Consider the following 23,318-nt stretch of genomic DNA (forward strand, 5'->3'; position numbering starts at 1 on the left):
TACCCTTTTGTAAATATTTTTTTAAAATTTTTAATAATTTGTTTGTCCTACCAAATAAATGCCTATTTTTTTAATTAATGGAGCCAAATGGACCGCTTTTATGTTTTAGATGTGTAAGAAAAAAGTTGTTGAGCTATTTTGATGCAAAAAAATTGTCATTTGATTGTAAGAAGTTTAAAACACTTCGTTTTATTTTGAAAATCTGAGATATAGAATGTTATAACTTTTTAAAATTTTTGAGGCGCATCTTTACTGTTTTTGAGATGTATGTATCTGTTTTCAGATGTATCTAAAATGTATTATTTTATATCTTTGTATGTATTATGTGAAGAGAAGTGATGAAGATGTCAACACTGTCATCTTGAAGCGTTGGATTTGTGGGAGGCAATTAAGAAAACTATGCCATTCCGCCATTGCCTACAAATTCTACCATGAATCAATTAAAGATTCAAAAGGAAAGGAAGACAAGAAAATTTAAAGTCAAGGCTTATTTATTTTCAGCTGTGTCAAACTCAATATATTCAAGAGTTATGCAACTGGAATCCGCAAAAGACATTTGGGATTATCTCAAGCAAGAATATCAAGGCGATGAAAAGACCAAAAATATGCAAGCACTCAATCTAATTAGAGAGTTTGAAATGATGAAGATGAAGGAGACAGAAAGCATAAAAAGTTACAGCAAAAAATTACTCGGCATTGCAAACAAGGTAAGGTTGCTTGGTAAGAATTTTCTTGATGAACGTATTATTCAAAAAATTCTTGTAACTTTGCCTGAAAAGTATGAGTCTAAGATTTCTTCATTAGAAGAAACAAAAGATTTGTCAACCATATCTTTGTCTGAATTAGTAAAAGCATTACAAGTTCAAGAGCAAAGAAGAATCTTGAGAAATCAAGAAAATGAACACACAACTGAAGGAGCATTAATGGCCAAAGCATCATGGAAGAAAGAAAAATCTCAGTACGGTCATTGTAAAAAAAATGGCCATGAAGAAAATGATTGTTGGCACAAAGGCAAGCCTCAATGTTTCAATTGTATGAGATTTGGACATCTACAACAATATTGCAGGTTTAAAAAATAAGAGTATGCAAAAATGGCGGAAATCGAAGAAGAAACTTTATTATAATTTTATTGGTGAGATGTGCACCAAAAGATGATTTGGAGAGAAAATGCTCCTACAATGAAAATGATGAGATGTGCATCATAGTGAAGAGAAGTGATGAAGATGAGAGAAGTGCTCATGAAATTTTAATTTTATGCAATTTTTAATTAAGGGAAAATATTAGAAATAATTAAAAATTAGATTGTTAGTTGTTATTTGAATTTAAAATAAGTCAATATTCGATCTAAGATATTCCTATTATCTCTAGGTTAAAATATTTTAGTAGTTTATTCAGATTTTATTTGTTAGGAATTTGCCTATAAAAGGCTATAATGTGTTATTGTAAATGAATAAGAAAATAAGTGTTATTTTCAATCTCATTATTATTGTTCATAAATTTCAACATGCCTGTTTTTGCTTACTGATTTTTCTCTTTTGTTTTGCAGTTTGATGAGTTGATTAATATTCTTTGCAAGAAGTTTAGTCTACTTTCTTTATTTTGAAGAATGTAGCTGAGCTAGTTTTGAGACGTATATGTGCTGTTTTTTAGACGTATCTGAAGTGTTTTTAAAATGTACATGATTTGTTTTTTGAGATGTATTCGAACTATTTTTGAGATTTAATTTGTTATGTAAATTAAAAAAATGAAAATATTTACATTTTTGATATAAACTCACATGTGTAAGATTAATTTCAACTGATGATAAATTTAATGAAGGCATTATATAGTTATTTGTTCAGTTTATTATGTATATACATATTGGATACATCAATGATACATCGTATACACCACTGTTATATTGTAGATAAATCGCCAATACATCATAGATACACAACTGATACATCGTAGATACATATTTTTATATTTTTTAATTATTTTAACGAAATAACTTTGTAAATACACCGTAGATTATAATTTTTAAAATCATATGCTCTTATTAACAACATATTGTTTGATTTGTCTCTAACTAAAACTTAAGTTGGTTCAGTTTTTATGTACATAATGTTATGTATACATATTAGATACAGAAACGATACATTATACATACAACATTGGTACATCGTTGATACATCATAAATACATCATTTATTATATCTTCTAGAATCATTCTCCAATTCATAATAATTATTTTCAACGAATAAATTTTGAAAAAAATGATGCATTTTAGATACTCGCCGATGCATTATTTCTATAAGCAAAAGTAATTCAAATATCCCTATTTAAAGAACCCATTATGACAAAATCACATCCTTAACTAATTCAAGTTTTTCGGTTCTTAGAGACCTGAAACAAGTTCATCCAATAATAAAAAATTTAGTACAATTGCCTAATTAGTGAAATTGGTTGATTAATCAACCAAATAAATAAGAACTGAAATTGAGTTACATATATGTTTTGATATATTAATGATACATATAAGATACATAAGTGATACATTGTAGACAAATTGCCGATAAATTATAGATACACTGTTGATACATCGTAGATCCATATTTTTATTTTTTGCATTATTTTAACGAAATAAATTTTATAGATACACCATATATTATAAAATTTAAAATCATATGCTTATTGACAACATATTGCTTGATCTTCCATAAACGTTTAGCTATCTCTAACAAAATTTTAAGTAGGATTATGTATATATATTAGATACATAAACGATACATTATATATACAATATTGATACATCGCTAATACATTATAGATATATCATTTAGTATAACTTCTAGACAGTCTACAACTCATTATAATTATATTCAACGAATAAATTTTGGAGAGACTGATACATTGTAGATACATCGTCGATACATTATTTTCAATGAACAAAACTAATTCGAATATCCCTATTTAAAAAAATCATTATGACAAAATTACATCCTTAACTAATCCAAGTTTCTGGGTTCTTGAAGACTTGAAACAGATTCATCTAATAATAGAAATTTAGTACAATTGCCTAATTAGTGAAATTGGTTGATTAATTAACCAAATAAAATCATAAAAACTGAAATTGAGTAGCAAATATGTTTTGATACATTGACGATATATAAATGATACATGTTTAAAATAATTCTGACACGCTGACACGCATTGATGCGTGACTGGCACGCCTTTCTAACACGCGTGTCAGACGCGTTACTGTCACGTTGTCACGCGTTTTTACAGCTGTCAACACGTTTTTTTTTTACTTTTTTTTTCACTTTAAGTGTGACATGTGTCTATTATTTAGTGGTTGGCTAGTAAATGTAAACTTTTAACTGATTTAGTTATGAAAGTAAAGATCTTGGGTTGGGGCTATTTGAGTAATATTTGGTCTATTTTTGAATATTTTTGTTTTTTTCTCTTTTTATTAACTAGTATTGTTTTACGTGTTTCACACATGACTCGTAGTGTGACTCGTTCAATAATCAAATATAATTTGAAATAATAGTTTACTTTTGATAGTTTACCTTACTATTTTAATTGTTTGAAATGTTTAACTAATATCCAAATTTTATAATTATATGAAATTTTAATAAAAAATAATTAAAATAATAATTTATTGGAATAGTTTATCTTATTTTAAATTCTATATGATTAAAAAATATTTAAAATAGTAATTGTTAGATATTCAAAGTAGTTTATTTTAATTAGTATTCTAAATAATTATCTTAACGTAATAGTTTATTTTAGTTAGTACTCTAACTTATCTTAACATAGTATTCTATTTTAATTAGTACTCTAACTCTAATAATTATCTTAATAGTTTTTAATTAATAATTAAATTTTATAAAGTGAAAAAGACATTAACATAAATGTGCCTATCCCCCCCCCCCCCTTCCCGTCCGTGCTTTTGTATATAGTACTAGCGTTTCGCCGCGTATTACGCACGTGAGCAGCATTTACATGACCCGTTATTTAAATTAAAAATTAATTAAAATATCAAATATAATACTTTGTCTTAAAATAAATTATTATAAATTATTTTCATTTATATTTAATGTGTTGATCTTTTACTAATATAGATTTTATATATATTTTTATCGATAGATGAAAAATCCAACTAATTTAGTGTTCTATATGATGAAAATATCATTTCTACATAGAGCTTAATATTTTAGTATTTGTGTTAAAAAAATACAAAATAGAGGGCTTTATTTTCTAAAATAAACGTAGAGGTATCGAAGTTTACTTATCATGAAAAACCAAATAGAAAAAAAAGTTAGAAAAAAACATTCGGATGAATAACCAATTATTATATGAATTCGTTTTTTATTGGATAATTTACAACAAAACCTGTTAATTAAAAGTTTAATTATTTAAAATGACTTCAACTCTGTTTAATCATATTTATTATATTGCTATGACTTATATATGAGAATCCCATGATCTTTAAATTCGTATATCAGTAAGAGTTATTATTAAATCTAAACTCTTAAATTTGTGCTGTAGATAGAGCTAATTTTAATAAAACTAATTTCGCATTACGTGCTATGCACGTGGCTCGTAACGTAACTCTTCAATAAACATATTAGTAAATTTATTATAATTATATCAATTTTTTATTTTAAATATTAAATTAGTTAAGAATTTTTGTAAAAGTAAATATAGTATATTCGGTAATTAAATTTTTTTTCCATACTGAATTTATTCTTCTTTTGGTTTTATAATAACCATAATTAAATAATTAACTTAATTTTATTAATAATATCTTTAAAAATAATAAGATAGAAATTTAAATAATAATATACTGACCAAATACAGTATTTTAATTTTGTAGTTCAATCAAACTAAAAGATAGGTATTCCTACTAATTTGGAGACAATTTAGTTATATTTTAGATATTAAAAATTAAATTGGAGATAATTTATCTACCTATTCTAATTAGTACTTTAATTACAATAGTGATTAATTAAATAACTAATTAGTTAATGACTATAAAACTTTTATTTAGTAGTAAACTGAAAAGGATTATTCAGTAAATTTGTCTGTCCCTCCCCCATCCGTGCTTTTATATATAGTATAGATTAGACTTGTGTATCACATAATTGTTTACATTAATGGAGTCTGACTTTCCTTAAGCTCTATGATCCGGATTAATTCTTATTTATTATAGTTGTTCCATAAAACCAAATCTTTGCCATTCTATTATATTTATTGCTATTGTTTTATTCAAATTATACTCCTATTAAATTTATATATGTACTATAAATTATACCCTTAATGAACCATATTATCGTAATTCCCCGCTCTCCCCCTTCATATAAGACAGTTATAGATAGATTAGGTTGATACCCGTGCGTTGCGCGGAGAAATTAAATATTTATATAATTTTATAATAATTGTTTTTTTTTCAATTTTAAAATTTGTAGTCTTATTTAAAATAATAGTTGAATTTGTTAATATAAGATAATACTTTTAAATTAAATTTATTTATTTAATATGATTTAATATGATTTAATTAAATGTAAAATAAAATATATTGATTGATTTTAAAAATACTTTTTAATCATCATAATAACAATTATGTTTATAAATTGTGAAATGTTTTAACAAATTAGAAGTTAATTAAAAAGAAAATCACTTAGTAAAATTTTGATGCGCCATTTGATAACATTTTGTTCATTCTCTCTAAATGGTTCAACGTGAATATAGTATGATATGTACAATCCTCAATTTTCAAAAAAGAAATTAACCCCGTTCAAATATAGCCGTAAAAAGAGCACAATAACACAATTAAAAGAAGGGATAATTAGGAGAATACCTAGATAGTGAAAATATTTGTAAGTTTATCATTATTTTTATCATTATTTTTTAAATTTTTTTGTAAGTTTCAAATTTAGTTTCTGATACGCTTGAATCTTTAATTCGTAAATCGCTTCAAACTTCACTTCAAATTCAAATCCAACGATCATAACTTTCTCCAAAAACAAAGAAAACTGTAAATTATTGATTTTTTGTTCTCATTAAAAATTTAATAAAAACGGTTTCAAACAGTTTCAAATGTAGCTTCATTTGCAGTTTCAAATGCAGTTTCAAACGATTTCAAAAAGTTTCTAAAACACAGTTTTATTATCATTTAAAAAAAGTTTATAGAATGGTTCCAAACAGTTTACAGGCGTTGCAAACAGTTTCAAAAAAAAAACAGCTTCAAACAATTTACAAAAGTTTCAATCAGTTTACAAGCGTTTCAAACAGTTTAGTGGCGTTCAAACAGTTTTTTTTTAAAAGCTTCAAACAATTTATAAAAGTTTCAAACCGTTTACAAGTGTTTCAAACAGTTTCATAAAACACAATTTGCAGCCTTTATCTAAATACAGTTTCAAGCAGTTTAAAAATGTTTCAAACAGTTTACAAAGGTTTCAAAGAGTTAAAAAAAATATATTTTCAAACAGTTTACAAAAATTTCAAAAAAAAAAACGGTTTATAAAAATTTCAAACAGTTTACAATGGTTTCAACCAGTTTCAAACGGATTTTAAAAACAGTTTCAAACATTTCATAAAAAATTAAATTAGTTATAAAAATATTTAAAATAGTTTACAAAGTTTTCAACAATTTATAATGGTTTCAAACAATCAATTTAAAACAATTTTTAAAAACAGTTTCAAACGTTTTACAATAGTTTCAAACGTATGAACAAAAAATCAATAAAAACTAAAAAATAATACATAAAAAATGAAAGAGGAAGAAGATCCAGAATAAGAGGATATGATGGTGGCGATGACGTAATATTCTGTTGCTTCAAATTCTTAAAAACGAACACAATCGATTTTTTCATCCTTGATTTCTTATTTGTTTCATATCTCTGATTGTTTGTGCGATCTGTTCCAAGAACAGATCCGACGATTGATCTGTTCTTGGAACAGATCCGGCGAGGAGGGTGACCGGAAAATTTTCCGGCAGTGGTTGGGGTAGCGGCGGTGTCTGGGTGGTGTTGATGGTTGGGTTAGTTATTTTAGTTAATCAAATGGTTAGTGGGTTGATTTGTTTTTTTTTTGTCTTTTTCTAAATAAAATTAGGGGTATTTTGGTGTTTGAAAATTTTAAGGTATTTTTGTAATAACCTAAATTTTTGAGGTATTACGTGTAGCGCCACGAGGCATAATCGTAAGGATTAAGAATGAGACTATCAGATTAAGACTGGATAATAAGGACTTAGACCGAAGCGGGTCTATTGGAATTATCATAAAATAATAAATTTAATTGAAAATTATTATGCGATCAATTGGATTTAATCGGGACTAAAGGGAATAAAATAAAATAAGTTGGAAAGCCCGAGCTAATAATTTTCATGCCAAGATCCGTGAATAATTTTTAGAAATTATGGAAAAAGTTTCATAACTTTCAGACATTGTTTAGTTAAGCATGTCAGTTAATAGAGAAGTTGAGGTAAAATGTGAATTAGCCACTTTAGGCTAAAGTGGACTTTTAACCACAAACTTCCGAAGGAAGTTATGTTTTACTCTATTTTCTCAAAATAAGAAAATAATATCGATAAAGTGGTTATCGATAGTCATTAATATGAAAATTGGACGAAAAAGTGAGAAAAAGTGCAAATTAGCTCAAAATGGAAATTTGAGCGTTTTTGGCCAAAATTGTCAAAATAAATTGTTGAAAAGTGATATTATAAGATATGATACTAATACTATTTATTTGGAAAATAATAATACGGAATTCATCGAGAATCGAATAATTAAAGGATTAGTGGACTAAATTGGACGAAAGAAAAGTTAGAAGTTAGAGGTTGAGGAGGTGGCAAACTCAAGGACTAAAGGAGACTTTTGTCTCATTTATCTAAGCCACTTGCATATGAGTTTAAACTCAGCAAGCTTATCATTTTCAGCTCCCAAATTTCGTACTCCATCCTTTCTCCATGGAAGATCATCAACCAAATTTCAAAGGAGCATAACTTCTTCGTTTCTCAACGAAATTGGACGATTCTTGTGGCCACGGAACGAGAAGAAGGAGAGCTACTGATCTAGCCCTATTGTTCAAGACTCGACGAAGCGACTATCGACAAGGCTTGAGGGGAACGGATCGAGATGTCTTCGTGTTTATTTAAAGATTATGGATAGCAAGTGGTGAGTACACTTTAAATTACTCGTCAATATTCATAAAGCCACGTATTTTCATACGAAAGGCTTTACGAATATTTTTACGTTTGAATGTATTACATGTATGTTTAAATGTGTACTATGTTATATGTTTTGAAAACGATTATTTTCTGTACTGTGTTATTTTAAGAATAACATAAATAGATGAAAAGAACGTATATGCTTAAAATATTGGGGAAGGGTTAAGCAATATAAATCGTAATCAAATATCGAATAATATACGAGTATCGAACCAAATATGCATGAGAAAAGTATAGTACATTCCTATATGTACTATTATTCATATATTTATAAAGAAACATAGTACGTTCCTATACGTACTTTCAATTATAATAAATACCCATACGTGCGTGTGTTATAGATGTATGTTTGTAGAGTGTAATGTGCATGTCATGGTCCATAAAGGATCAAGAAAACCCAACATAAGTCATCGAAATGATAAATATATGATATAAGAAAAGTGTACTCTGATATATTCAATAATAAGAACTGAGATACAAAGTGGAACTCGGTAGAATTATCCCGGGACCTGTATCTCATCCATTCTCGATGATAATCCTCCAAACTCATACGTAATAAAAAGTAAGTACGATACATCGAGAATCAATACGAAACAAGATCGAGACACAATGTGAATAAACACTCCTAGTAAATGTCAATAGAAATTATATGAATCGACAGTTAAGTTCAAAAGACCTGCAGGGTGCAGAGTCCGAATGCAGACACGAAGGTAACTCGGTTGAACTATCTCGGGACCCGTGTCTAAGGAGTAACTCGGTTGAATTATCTCGGGACTCCTATCGATCGTTTGGGATTGAGAAATGGTACAAGTAACTCGGTTGAATTATCTCGGGACTGTACCATATGGTTATGGGTAACTCGGTTGAACTATCTCGGGACCCAACCATAAGGATCAAGTCACAAGAGACTTGCCAATGATTTAATTCGATTTAGAATCATGATGATATAACCTAAGATTTAAGATCCGATCGAAAACTATTACAACAAAACGAGAAAGAAAAATATCAATACCATAATAAGAAATCAAAGATGTCAGATACGTATAAACTATAAGTTTATGAAATAAACAAAGAGTTATGAAGGAAAGTAAATAGAGTATGCAATATGATTTCAAAAGAGTATTTTCTATATATAAAATGGGTTTTCAAATGTTTTAACCCTTTATGTGATATTGCGTGTAATTTGGTGAACTCACTCAGTTTTATACTGACCCCGTTGCTCCTCCCATTTTTCAGGGATGGTATGATATGATTTGAAGAGTTAAGCTTCCGAAGTTTTAATTCTCGGAAGTCATTTGTATAAGAAGAAAAAGAAGGTTTTCATTCTAGCAGTCCGCAGTAGTCTAGATATTTTAACTAGAATTTTGTATAACGCGTTTTTAACTCTGATATTATTTGTAAATGGGGTCACATGTATTTTAATATATGAAATATGTTTTGATTTGCGAAAAAATTTACACAGGTTTTTAGGCTTGCTACGGGATTTGGAGCTACCACTCCCATTCCCTAGCGCCGGTCGCGGCTCATAAATTTGGGTCGTGACAATTTTGCTGACGTGGCGCCGTCAGTTTTTTTTTGAAGTATGACAGTTGACTGAAAAAGACTGCGTCAGAGATATTTTCGTAATATTTGGGGTTTAGGGGGTTTAGGTGGCGCCGCCACAAAGATCAGAGGGTTTACTGATCGTTTTTTTTATCATGGGGTTTGTCGTAAGGTACCTCTAAAGTCAGGGGCCATGAGTGATTATTAGCCGAATCTACCACAATGAAACAATAGTAAATGCACGTTCTCTTAATCCCAATATTGTGTAGCCTGTCACTAAATTCGATGCACACAACCAAGTGATTTTATTATTGTGTAAAAAATATCTGAAGTCAGGCATAAGCCTGGACGAACGAGCCCTTAAACTCCATTCCGCTGACAGAAATCTAAGACATAAAATCTAAAACAAGGTGTTCTAGGAGATTTCCTCATTTAAATATTGATTGCATAAAGTACATAAGTCAATATGACACATGCCTCATCGGAATTTTGACGGATCACACGTCACACGTCAGAAACTTACGTCACGATAGTGCGAGTTATTACACCAGATAAGTCTTAAGAATTCTACATAATTCTGGTTAGTCTCGTAAAAAAAGCTTCTAGAATGTTCCACAGGATTCTAGAATGGTTTAGAAGATTCTAAATATTTCAGAGATTTAGAATAGAATGTTTCTAGAATGTTCCAGAGAATTTCAGAATATGAAACCCGAGAGCGTTCCGTAGAATTTCCAAATATAACCTCCATTGAGAGCGAAGAATGGCACGACGCATGACCAGTGACAGATCCATAAATTGTTTATAAAGTGGGCAAAATTGTACTGGAAAATTGTAAAATTGACAAAATATAAATTTTAAGGTGGGTGATGTTTATTATTTTAATGCGGGAAAACTATAATACTAGATTATATATTCATATTTTTTTAAAAAGTCAAGATATTAAAGTGGTCAACTGACCAACATAAACTCTTTTTAGGTCTGCCCTGCGTGTAACTAGAGGTGTGCAAAACCGAACCGAAATAAAAAATCGAACCGAAACCGAACCGAAAATTGTCGGTTCGGTTTTAAAATTAAGATTTTTTTCACATCTCGGTTCGGTTCGGTTCGGTTTTGAGTTTTCAAAAACCGAAAAACCGAAAAAACCGATATTCTAAAACTTATTAATTTTTTATAGAAATATTACTATTATTTTTAAAAAATAATATTATTTTCTTTTCATATTTAAGTGTTATTGTGTGCAAAATATTATAATTGACTTAGATTTGAATTTTAGATTTATTTTTTTAATTTTTTATGAGTAAAATTTAAAGAAAAAAAATTATTTTCCTATTTCGGTAAAACCGAACCAATTTTGTTGATCAAAGTTCTAACCGATTTTAATTTTTTTTAAAAATCGATCGGTTTTGATAATTACATTTTCGAACCGAACCGAAAACCGAATGGACACTTCTACGCAGTGGCGGAACCATGAGGGTAAATTAGGGGGGTCGGAATTTCACATTTAAATATAAAAGTACATTAAATAAAAAATTTAATGGACATAGAAAGCAAAAGGATTTTCTCGTTGAATAAGTGCCTTCAGCCCATTAAACTCTCCCCTCATGTTGGATGCTCCATCATATGCTTGACCTCGCAATCTAGAAATAGATAAATTATGTCGAGCAAATAACATATCCACAACCGCTTTTAAAGAACGTGATGAAGTGTCACTAACATGCTCAATGGCAAGAAACCTTTCGATTATTTCACCCTTCTTATTCACAAACCTTAACATAACTGCCATTTGTTCTTTAACAGAACAATCCCGAGCCTCGTCCACTAGTAAGGAGAATTTTCTATCTCCAAGTTCACTAAGAATAGCTAATGTTACTTGTGAGGCACAAGAACTAACTAATTCTTTTTGAATTTTGGGAGATGTCATTTGGTTATTCCCAGGAGCATTACCACCTATGACATTCCTAACTTTTTCATCCATCTTGGCATACCATGACACTATCTCAAGAAAATTCCCCCTTTGTAAAGAGTCAAGAGTCTCATCATGACCACGAAATGCTAAACCTTGCCAAAGAAGAATGCGAACAACTTCTAACACTGCTGTCAAACGAGTTCGGTAAGCATTTTCTGTTTCACGACCTTGAGTAGTCAAAACATAGGAAATGCTTTGACGTTGATTCTGAAAAACCTCACAGTGACGTCTTGCGTCATTATGAACACTGCTTACTGCACCAACATGGTCATTAAAATTTTCCGTTGCCTTTTTCCAATTGTTAAATCCTTTCCTTGTAAAAGCGTCATGACTCTTTGAACCTGGACTTGCAAACAGGTAACAATACAAACAAAATGCAGCATCTTTCTCTACACTATACTCCAACCAAGGAAACTTTTTGAACCATGCCTCTAAAAAGCTTCTCATTTCTGTCGCTTGTTTTTTTTTTGAAAAATTATGACCATATGGTTGACACCGACCCTTTAACAAATATTCTCTTCTAACTTGATCTCTAATTCCCACATCATAATCATTAATACACAGTCGTAGTCCAGGATCAACAATAAGTTCATTGGGATTAAATTCTACACGACTTCTCTTTAGTGGAATACTAGTCGCCTCAGAAGATGAAGGGGTACTCGAATCAAGATTTCTAGGCTTGAAAAAATTCAATATGTTTGTATTTCTTGATTTACCTTATAAAATTAACAAAAAAAATCTATCAATTTTATTGTCTAATTCATCAAGTTAACTATGTAATCAATTTTGATTTATCAATTCACTAATACAAAACATAAACAAGCAACCAAATTAATCCATTTATATAACAATTAACATACAAAAAATTAATTTATCCACAATTCATCATCATCACAGCAATTTAAATAAACAATTAATAATAAAAATAAATAATAATTACAAAGGACTTACTTGTTGAAGTTTTGTCAAAACCACTACTTGACATTGCTAGATCAATTTATATAACCTAAAAAGATATAATTTAAGATTAGTGTTAGATAATATAAAAAATTAAATTAATTATAAAGAATATAAAAAATTAGGTTAAAATCACAATACCTTTGATTGTTGGGTAGAATTAATGATGGGTTTCAAGAATTAAGTGGTATAGAGTGATTAATTGGGTGAAAGAGATTCAATTTAATAATTAGGGTTTATAAAAAAAGAGAAGAAGTGAAGAAAAGGAGGGGTTGATTGTGAAATTTGTGCAAATAATGGTTGTATATTCGAAACAGAAACAGACCGCACCTCTGTCTGTTTCTGTTTCAGTGTTTAATCCAAACGACGTCGTTTGGATTTGTACCAAACGACATGTCGTTTGGATTTAAAAAAAATTAAAAAAAAATGTGTCGTTCGGCCCATTAAAAACCTAAAAAAAATCCAGTTGCAGCGCCGCTGCAACTGGTTTGAAGGAGGAACTAGCAGATCTTCGATCTGCTGGTGGGGGTCGAAGATGAAGGGGACCGGTGATGGAATAGCACCGGTCCCTTGTATTCTCCGGCGAGGGAGGGTCGGCCGACCCTCTTCGACCCTCCCTCGTTCCGCCACTGCTTCTACGTGTAACTATATGAATTTAAAAGCTATTTTCATATTATCTAGATGTTTGGATTATATAGTGACATATTGTTAGCTTATAATAACATTATTTCTTGACATATACATTTAAAAGTTATTTTCATATTATATAAACGAAATATTTGGACTAAATAGTGACATATCATCAGCCTATAATAACATTATTTTTCACATATAAATTTAAATGAAATATTTGGATTAATAGCGACAATTTATTATCTTATAATAAACATTTTGCTTAACAAAACTTCAATCATACGCTGAGTAAATAATTCAAAAAATAAAACAAAATTTTAAACGCGTTTATAAGTAATTCACCAATGCTCGGAGAGAAAATAAAAACATAGGAACACGCCTTTAAATGCCTCTCTTATAACCCTAAGCCTTCACTCTTCGCCCTACGCTCACTCTCTCCGTCGCGTCTCTCCGTCCGCCGTCGGCTCCGCTGTGCTTCAGATGTCAATCGCTCCACACAAGAGAGTCCGTTATTACCCATTCTATTTTGTGTTTATGAGTCGAGGCAGACTGTGGTTCTCTCAAAATAATCATTTTAGGGACTGGACTTGACCTAATCGGTATTCCCCTCTTTTTTTTCTTTGATTTTATTTTTTTGATTTATCGCACTTTCTTCATTTATTGCTCAGATTATTACAATTTAGGCATACCCATTTGAGATTATTGATTACCCATTTGAGATTATTCATTACTCGTGAAGAATTTTCAATAAAGTTTCGAGCTTTGTGTTAAAAATGGTGAAGTTATCGCCCGGGTTTCGGTTTCATCCGACTGATGTTGAGTTAGTTAAGTATTACTTGAAAAGGAAAGTGCTTGGGAAGAAATTTCATGTGAAAGCAATTGCTGAGGTTGATATTTATAGATTTGATCCCTGGGATTTGCCTAGTAAGTCTTTGTTGAGGAGTGGTGATCTTAAATGGTATTTCTTTTGCCCTAGGGAGAAGAAGTATATTAACGGGTCTAGAGCGAAACGCGCTACTGAATTTGGTTACTGGAAAACGACGGGGAAAGATAGAGCTGTTAAGTATAATGATCAGGTTGTGGGTAGTATTAAAACTTTGGTTTTTCATCAAGGGAAAGCGCCGAAAGGCGATAGGACTGATTGGGTTATGTATGAGTATAAGCTTGATGAGAAGGAGTTGGCGGAGAGAGGTGTTGCTCAGGATTCTTATGTGTTGTGTTCGATTTTCAAGAAGGATGGTCCTGGTCCGAAAAATGGTGCTCAGTATGGTGCGCCGTTTAGGGAAGAGGATTGGGATGAGGATGATGACGACGGAGAGGAAGATGTTGTGACTGTCGGAGAGGCTGCTGTTGCTTCTGCTATAGATACCACAATAGGCGTTAATCATTATAGTAACGTTGCGACGACAAGCTCACATGTGGCTGAGACTGAGAGGGAATCTAGCTTATTATGTGGGTCGGGAACGTATGTATCCGAGGTGAATGCTGGTGAGGTGGATGCTGCTGATTATTGTTTTGCTTCTGAAGATCCCTTGAATGAGGATGATGTTACTGCCATGTTGGCTCATTTTACAGAAGAGAACACTGGAATAAATGGGTTGGATGGACAGGTTATGAATGGCTTGAATGGGTTGGGTGGAGAGGTAGAGCAGGTTGGTAATGCAGTGGTGGATGGATCTGATATTTATGATGATTTAGGAGATCTGGGAAGCATGTTTGGATTTGGTGCGCATGATGTCAGCTTTAGCATGGATAATGGACAGTTTTTGGAGCTTATGGATCTTGAAGTACCACTGACTGAAACTGCTGCTGGTGGCAATCATGTGCGGCCTTTCTTTGGATGGCATGAAGATGCTCGAGCTGATGTTTTTGGGTATCACCATCCACACTGACTCAGATTATAAGTATCTGCTTGAATTTTTCCTAGACCAATTTTTGTTAGGCTAGTACAGCCACTTATGTATTTCTATTATTGGAATTATTTGACTCTTAATTGCAAGATTGAATATTTTATTCACTGTTTCTTCTGTTTGATTTTCTGTCACTTTGTCTATCTTTTTGGTTTATTACGGTTTCTATTTATGTGATTGCAAAACCCAGTTTATATAAATTCAGGTTATATAAGTAGAAAGAAAATTATCTCGGCAGTGTTCAGACACTTAAACTGAAGCATCGAAACATCCAATTTGAGTAGTAATTATTAAACTGACGCATCATGCAAGTACTATGTTATCTGTCAACAAAAATTATGCTTACATTCAATATAAATTTTCAAGATAGTATTTTAAATCAGATTTCTAACGTACGACTAAATATTGTTACTATTTCAGAATTCACACCAGCAGCTTTAATTGAACTCAAATTACCAGATTTTTCGGTAACTCAGCGAGTTTAGTGAAGTTCTGTGATAATTAAATTAGACAGTGACAAGTGAAGCTAGCATATTTTAGATATATAAATAAAATATTTGAGGTTCAAAAAACAAATTTGCTTGAATTCCATATTCTTGTGATGCCAAACAAATTTTTACAGATATAACGTATACACAATGCTGGAATAATAGGCTAGTCTTTATTGAAGCTAAAATCAAAAGAGGCTAGGATAACAAACGACATCTGAGTGATAAAACTAGAACAGTGAGGAGGGGTGAATATATTTGTCGTTTCTATCAACAAGATGGAAAATACTGGCAGACATGTTCAGATCTTTGCTTTATATTGCTGAAGTTGTTGATGTAACAAATGAGAAGACCTTGATCAAAGAGCTTCCTCGATAGTAAAATAAGTCGACCGAAGTAAAATTTGCAAGAGATGAATAAGTTCTTCACGCCACAGCCAACGAAACCTGAGAACCAAGATGTTCAGCAGTGACACCTTAACTGCACAACATAAAACACTTATTCAGCTATCTGATGACTCATGACAGTTTCTCAAGCACGTGATGAGACAAAACAAAAAGCCGCAAATGCATACCATCCACAAAAATCAACAAGATGATTGAAATGTGTTTCATTTTAGCGAATCTATTATCTTCATAAAAATGCATAAAACTCGGGCTCAAAGTGATCCCAGTACTGAGTGTTTGCCTTTTCGTTGAGCACCAACTTCTCACCTGTTTGTTCCGAGACTTGTTCTGACATCGAGTGTTCCATGTACACTCGTTAAATCCTTTTACTTCAATGTTAAAGTTGAAGGCTCCTAATATGCTGAAGGCAATCTACGCAGACAATTTCCTTTCAATTGAAGCATTTTCATCTTTGATTCTTTATTTTTTAGAGCATGGAAACAACACTGAATTCTTAGCATGTCCCATTTCAAACACTATGTTGCATGAAAATTTAGTGAGTCCTACACTTCGGCATTCCGTTTCCGGTTCTGAATCTCCGAAACTTATATTTTTAACATATTCTTAAACTTACAATTCTGCCTTTCCCATTTTAGCATTTTCCGTTTCCGTGCAACATATCAAACATTTTATTTTATTCAAAAACGAATTTTTGATAATAATTCAACATAACACGACATTCAAAATCTCAAGAAAAAAATGAAAGAAAAGCAATAGCATCATCTAGTAAGTAAAAAACCGCAAACATCAAGATTGACTGAAGTTTGAAGTCCAATCAAATTTTAAACTAACAAGTGCTGTTTCACAATTACACCAAGAACCAGTACTCATACCTGACCGAAATATGAAAAACATCTAGTTCATGTGCAATAATAATTCTGTACAGCACAAGCAAGAAGCTACTAGACCATGTTCCAGTGTTCCAATTTCATCTAGATATCCATTTAATCATCTTTTTGGAACAAATATCCTCGTTCTGGTCCTCAAGTCAAGTAACTTCATGCACAGCATGTTTGCTACATCATTGAAAGAAAAAGACTTTAGTTTATTTTTTCTGTTTTTCATAGTCTATTGAGAATCACTACTGCAAGAATTTGTTTTAAAATATACATGATGGATCATGTATCTAAGAAAAATAAGGTAACATATTAACTTAATATATGCATATTACCTTGTCTAAGAGAATACTAAATTCATCAGATAATATTAAGAAACAGCTCTGTAACTTAGAAATTACCGCTGCCTGAAAATATAAAAATATTCATTTAGTGCCAAAAACATGAGCACGGACATTAATGAAAATTAAATACATAACAAGTATTGTAAATCTTAGACAAGTTGAATCGTAAATCAATAAAAAGGAGAAACATGGGTCTTTTTAGGTTGCAAATGGTAACCTTGTGAGCAGATATTTAGTTTCTACATATTTAATGGACTGAACAAGCTATAAAATATCTTCTCTTATCATTTTTATTTATTAGCTTTTTTGTCATTCTATTCCTTGCCAATACTATCAACAAAGCAATAAAATTCCACAACCAAAATCAATAAAACAAAAGTAGCAAATAAATGCAACCTTTATATAATGTGCAATGCAGGCAAAGGAGTGCCAAAGCGTTCCCCCGTGATGCCAAATGAATAATGTAGGCAGGAGACTAGTTCACATACGTGAAGAATCATGTCAGCAACAATCGCTTCAGTCGTCCCCCTGACAAAGGCAAAGGGGATTAAAGCATCGGAACAAATATTGCAAGTTTATCTAAGAAAACAAAAAATTCAAGTAGATCATGATATGCAGCTATCTTTTCTATTGCTATCTGAGGCAAGTTGATGCAAAGAGAAAATTTTCTTAGTATTAATCTCCACCATTTTATTAGAGTAGTCACTATGAATAGGTTAATGGTTTAAAGTGAAAACAATGGAGAAAATGTAATGAAAAGATGTGTGGCTTTATATGTAAAGATAACAGCATAAATTCGAGGTATGTTAAAGTAACAGATACCACTATTTAGATAAGCAAGAAGTCAAAAATAATCGAGATGCATACATGTGCCAACTTTTTATGGCAGCGTTCAAGAATATATCAGGACTAAAAAAAATTCTCATTGATTAAATGTACTCTTCTAGTTTTCCTTTCTCATACTAAAATCTGTTTAAATTTTATTTGTAGCTCCAAACGAACTTGTTTTCGGTATTGATATTTGACCAAAACAAAACAAAACTGTCTAATTTTTACTATATTTTAAAAATTTCAAAGAAATTAAAAATGATATTTATTGGTTATGATAATTAGTGAAGACAAACCTTTCCTTTGCAAGATTTTAATTTTTTCTTATCCTGTCTAATAATTCAGTCTACAAGTGCTGAAGAATAAAATTTAAATATAATACTTATCTTTCTTTAACTGAAAAGGAAAACGTACAAATAGTACTTTGGAAAATATTTCTAAATTACTGAAGGCAGCTTTAATGCAATAACGAAAAAAACAATTTGTTGAAATCACAAGTTAATAGAATCCCAAGTTTGGCCCTAACAATTTGCGATAAGGTAAGTTCGCAACACAGTAAAAAATAATACAAAAAATGTTTTTTTAAAAAAACTCATACCAATTGAAAACAAAATTATCATAAAATTATATAAATGAGTTGTCTAACCTTTGTAATAATGCCTTACGTGACAGCATGCTGAGATCCAAAGGTTGGACATTGTACAGTTGAACATGAAAAAAGAAAATCGGTAATCAACCCATTGAAGCAGCCACATCAGGGAGATCATCTGAACTTGATGAATCCACAAATAGATAACTTTTTCGTAATAAATGATTTGCATCACCAGATTTGATATTAAGGTTGAGTCCAAGCAATAACTCATGTATTGCCTCATCAGGCATCAACCCCAAACTCCACAGGTAAAGTAGCAGTTTAAAGGGTGATTTAGATAGATTAAACTTGATCAGACAATTTCTCAATCTGACAAACGTACTGTACTTCAGTTGAACCCCTGCCTTAATAATTTCTTGCAGCAACATTTTGACCATTTTAATGTCTCCCTGAGCACAAAAACTACAGAGCAATAAGTTGTGCATGTGTGCATTAGGATACAAACCAAAATCCTTCATTTGAGCATACAAAGCAGCAGCTTCAGCAGTCCTTCCACTCTCGACGAGCCCAGAGATGGCAGCTGTAAATGATACAGCATCTAGTTGATAGTTCTCCTTAATAGCCCTCCTAAAGAATTTTATAGCTATATGACATTTACCACTTTTTAGAAGCTCATCTATAATTACAGAATGTACATGAGCATCAACACCGGTATAATTCATTACTATCCCTAGGTAAACATTGACGGCATCATCCACCCTCTTTTGTCCAAATAACCCTGTAAGTAACCCAACAAAGCTGTAATTATCAGCTACAATGCCCCTACATATCATATCATTATACAACTCCACAGCAAGATGTGGAAACCCAGCTTTACAAAAATAATTCAAAAGTGAATTATACACCACCAGATCTGCTTCTATGTCAAGTCCGCTAACTAGCTTGGGTAAAAGGTTAAACTTTCTAGAATAACATATGCTTGACAGCAAAGAGCTAAAAGTATAAGAATCAGGCACCAAATTCCATTTCGGCAAACTCAAAAATACATCTACAGCGTCATCATATCTCCCCACATTAGACAGGGTATTAATCAATACATTACAAAGAAACAAGTCTGGAGCATAACCCTCGGATAGCATGGTAGTCAAAATATTAAATGCCCAAGGAATCATTCTGGATTCCACAAACCCTTTAAATAGAATTGTATAAGTAATTACATTAGGATAACAGCAACTCCTAACCATCTTCTCCAACAAATAAAACGCCATATGAGGCTGACGCAACCGACAAAATCCATCAATCAGTATGTTCCAAGTATTCACGGAGAAACCAATTCCCAGAGTTATCATCACACCCAACAACTGAAATGCCTCCATCAACCTCCCTAGTTTGCAACAACAACTTAAAAGCATCTCAAAAGTCTCAACATTAGGAAAATAACCTTCCCTTAACATAATGTTTAGTACATCCTTAGCATTAACCAAATCATTCAACTTGCATAAATTAGTCAGCGCAACGTTATAACTCAAAAAATTCGGCGACTTCATCTCTTTCAAAACACCAACTCCAGCATCCGCACGTCCAACCTTAAATAAAACATCCATTACCACATTATGTGCAAATGTTTTCGGTTCGAAACCAAGAGTACCCATTTGCTCAAAAGTTTCAAAAACCATAGAATACATTCCTGCACGCCAATAAATCCTCAACAAAAGCAAGAAAGTCTGAGCCTTTACAACTAAACCAACACTCTCTAATTCTCCAACAATTTTTCCAACAGTTGTATAACGGTTAGTTAACCTGCCAACCACACTAACCATGTAATCAAAAGATGGTTTATCATGAAAGTAATTACGCTGCTTAGCACACCAAATAAAGAACCTCAAAGCAATCAAATCAGAAGTGCAGTTCACTAAAGTGGACTGTACAATTTGAGGTGTGAGAGTGATATGTTTAAGATTATTCCGACCAAATAATTTATGGGTTCTAATTCTATCAGTAACATCAAAACATACCGTTGGTAATGAAGAAAAATGGCGCGGTGAGCATGAATTCAGGATTTGGGTGGGGAAGAAGCTCCATTTGTATCTCCATGACATTATGCTTGCATTAATTGACTAAAGGGTATACAAACAATGCCAATCAAGATTGATAAGTGAAGCATGATGGGAAGATAGAAGAAAATTATTGTGTATGAGCAAAAGAGATGAAGAAAATTGATGTTTGTGCAGGTTAGCGCCTTAGCGGCGATGTAAGGAAATGAATGAACAAACGGGCCAATTTACTCTCTGCAAATTTTGAGTAAAATTAGTATTAAGCTTAGTACTTTAATTTTGTCATGTTTTTCTTATCTTTTAATTATAAAATGAAATTATTGAATGATGATTATTTATAGAATAAATTGTTAATCTATAAAAAATAAAAACTTATAGAATAAAGGGTCAACGCGCACCCTGAACTTGTGACACGGGGTCATCTAACCCAATTTATACTTTTTTTGAGCAACTAACCCCAAAACTCTTCATTTTTAAGTCAAATAACCTCATAATTTATAGTTTTATTTTAAAAAATAGATTTAGGATAATTATATCGCAACAATTAGGCAAGTATTTAATTACTTTTTTACATCCCTCATTTCCCATTTGTATTTTACGCGTTATAAAAATACAATCATGGGGTTATTTGACCAAAAAATGAAGAGTTTTGGGGTTAATTGCTAAAAAAAGTATAAATTGGGTTAGATGACCCCGTGTCACAAGTTCAGGGTGCCAGAAATTCAAGAAATCACGTTCTTTTTTGTAAAGCGACAGTTCGGGAGCAGTTTGTAGAAGCGGAGAAGTGATGTGAGAACGTGTGTTGTTGAAGATGAGTGACAGTTTCCAGAAGTGCTAAACGCTATAAATAAGAAAGGAGCAGGAAGATTTTAACCCCTAATCAATCATCCAAAAAACACGCCCAAAGGCTAAACACTCAAACACTCTTTATTTTCATTTTCTTCAATCAATAAACAACTTTACGATTAAATTTCTGTACTTTTCTATTGAAGTTCTCTTAGCATTACTTATTGGAATACTTGTAGTAAGGTTAACCAAACTCCAGTCGTTTGTTTTTAAAAAGTCAAGTTACAAATTGGAATCAGTTCCTGGCACGCCCGCAATTTTCACACACTTGTTGTTACGGTTATTCACACAAATCGCAAAATGCCAGTAACAATTTTTGGCATGCCTAGTGGGACACTAGACATATGCTGAGAACTCGAAGTGAAAAAGGAAAAGATATGATTGTATCGCAGGATACAATGGATGATCCTACTTCTGCAAATGTATGTGGCTCACATGGTCAGAAACATCGAGAAAGAAAGTTTACCTCTCTATGGAGAGGTGAGTGATGATATACCACCTGGTTTCGAAAGGCAACAGACACCAACTCGGCGAAATTCTGAGCCGAGATTGGCGGAGGCTTTAGAGATGCTGTCAAAGGCCATGATGAAGATGAAACAGAATCAGGACATGATGGATAAGAAGCAGTTCGACATGGAACGCTACTTGGCCAAATTAATAGTTGCTGTGAAATTATTATCACATGGTGATTTACCAGAGGTTGTTAACACGACTAAAAAAGATCCTAACTGACTCGGGGAAAAATCATTTGGAGGAGTCCAGGAGATTGGAAGCATAGTCTGTTGGGTTTTCTAGGTTCATAACGCAGCGAAATTTCAAAATTTTTATCTAAAACTCAAACAAGATCCATGTAATTCGAATAAATAGATTAACAACAGAATTAATACTTACTTGTATGTCGAATTCAACAGCAATGTAAGAAGGAATGAGGTTGTTCACTTTGGTGATACCTGGCCTCGGATCAGAAACGCCTCCAAAAGAATGCGTCCTCTACGAGTATCCACACGAGCAGACCTCACTATTGCTTCACAAGCAATTTTGAATTTTAGTGATTTAGTGAATAATGAATTTCGTGATTCTCAAAACTATTCCTTAACGTGTATTTATAGTCATATAACAACACTAGGGTTTGAAACAAATTCGAATTTCAATCTCATTGCAATTCTTACAAGTTTATGTTTATCAAAAACTCCCTTTTTGATAATCATCCATATATATTAATTATTATATTTATTATCTTCAAAAAATAATAAATTAAGGAAAACACTCATCCTTAAATTTTGAATTAATATATATTTATTAATATATATATATATATATATATTAATCACTTAATCACATTGGGCTTGTACAACCCATAACTGTTTTGGGCCTGTTCTTAGTGTGCGACCCTGTAGGTTCATATAACGTTGGCAGTAGGCCCGAAATCCCTATTTCAGCCCACAAGTCATAAGTGGCCTCTAGCAAGACATTATGACTACTCAAGTTATACGAATATCGATAATCTGATTTAACCATTTACAATAATATTTTAATCCCTTTATCTCTCGATATCCAGATTGAATATAAGGCATAGTCTTGTCATCCTTATAATATTCAATCATTAGTTTCTTGATTGTAAGTAGACTGAAAATGATAACTCTTTATCAATTCATTTAGCA

General features: G+C 31.6%; 4 protein-coding genes and 1 long non-coding RNA gene across 6 annotated transcripts; 3 read left to right on the forward strand and 2 right to left on the reverse strand.

The window, feature by feature from the left end:
- Positions 1 to 431: 431 nt before the first annotated feature.
- LOC126656869 (uncharacterized) lies at positions 432 to 1,551 on the forward strand. Its single transcript, XM_050351491.1, has 3 exons — positions 432 to 1,032; positions 1,152 to 1,232; positions 1,547 to 1,551. Exons 1-3 carry the CDS (start codon positions 432 to 434, stop codon positions 1,549 to 1,551), a joined length of 687 nt encoding a protein of 228 aa, XP_050207448.1.
- Positions 1,552 to 7,756: 6,205 nt separating this feature from the next.
- LOC126655023 (uncharacterized) lies at positions 7,757 to 9,656 on the forward strand. Its single transcript, XR_007632850.2, has 2 exons — positions 7,757 to 8,162; positions 9,452 to 9,656. It is a non-coding gene; the product is annotated as an uncharacterized LOC126655023 (long non-coding RNA).
- Positions 9,657 to 11,288: 1,632 nt separating this feature from the next.
- LOC126656870 (uncharacterized) lies at positions 11,289 to 12,708 on the reverse strand. Its single transcript, XM_050351492.1, has 2 exons — positions 12,675 to 12,708; positions 11,289 to 12,439 (listed from the first exon to the last, which is right to left on the reverse strand). The coding sequence occupies exons 1-2, from the start codon at positions 12,706 to 12,708 to the stop codon at positions 11,289 to 11,291; spliced, it is 1,185 nt and encodes a 394-aa protein (XP_050207449.1).
- Positions 12,709 to 13,655: 947 nt separating this feature from the next.
- Positions 13,656 to 15,330, forward strand: LOC126656249 (NAC domain-containing protein 82-like). The gene has a single exon (XM_050350762.1). The coding sequence runs from the start codon at positions 14,087 to 14,089 to the stop codon at positions 15,203 to 15,205; it is 1,119 nt and encodes a 372-aa protein (XP_050206719.1). The 5' UTR covers positions 13,656 to 14,086; the 3' UTR covers positions 15,206 to 15,330.
- Positions 15,331 to 15,737: 407 nt separating this feature from the next.
- Positions 15,738 to 21,067, reverse strand: LOC126656526 (putative pentatricopeptide repeat-containing protein At1g16830). 2 transcript variants are annotated; one of them, XM_050351111.2, is made up of 5 exons: positions 18,812 to 21,067; positions 17,734 to 17,865; positions 17,329 to 17,400; positions 16,991 to 17,173; positions 15,738 to 16,191 (listed from the first exon to the last, which is right to left on the reverse strand). In XM_050351111.2, the coding sequence occupies exon 1, from the start codon at positions 20,854 to 20,856 to the stop codon at positions 18,898 to 18,900; it is 1,959 nt and encodes a 652-aa protein (XP_050207068.1). In that variant the 5' UTR covers positions 20,857 to 21,067; the 3' UTR covers positions 15,738 to 16,191; positions 16,991 to 17,173; positions 17,329 to 17,400; positions 17,734 to 17,865; positions 18,812 to 18,897. The 2 variants fall into 2 exon arrangements, with proteins under 2 accessions (XP_050207068.1, XP_050207069.1); XM_050351112.2 differs by lacking the exon at positions 17,329 to 17,400.
- Between the last annotated feature and the right edge of the window lie 2,251 nt (positions 21,068 to 23,318).

Source organism: Mercurialis annua, linkage group LG7, assembly GCF_937616625.2.
Source record: "Mercurialis annua linkage group LG7, ddMerAnnu1.2, whole genome shotgun sequence".
NCBI classification, from domain to species: domain Eukaryota; kingdom Viridiplantae; phylum Streptophyta; class Magnoliopsida; order Malpighiales; family Euphorbiaceae; genus Mercurialis; species Mercurialis annua.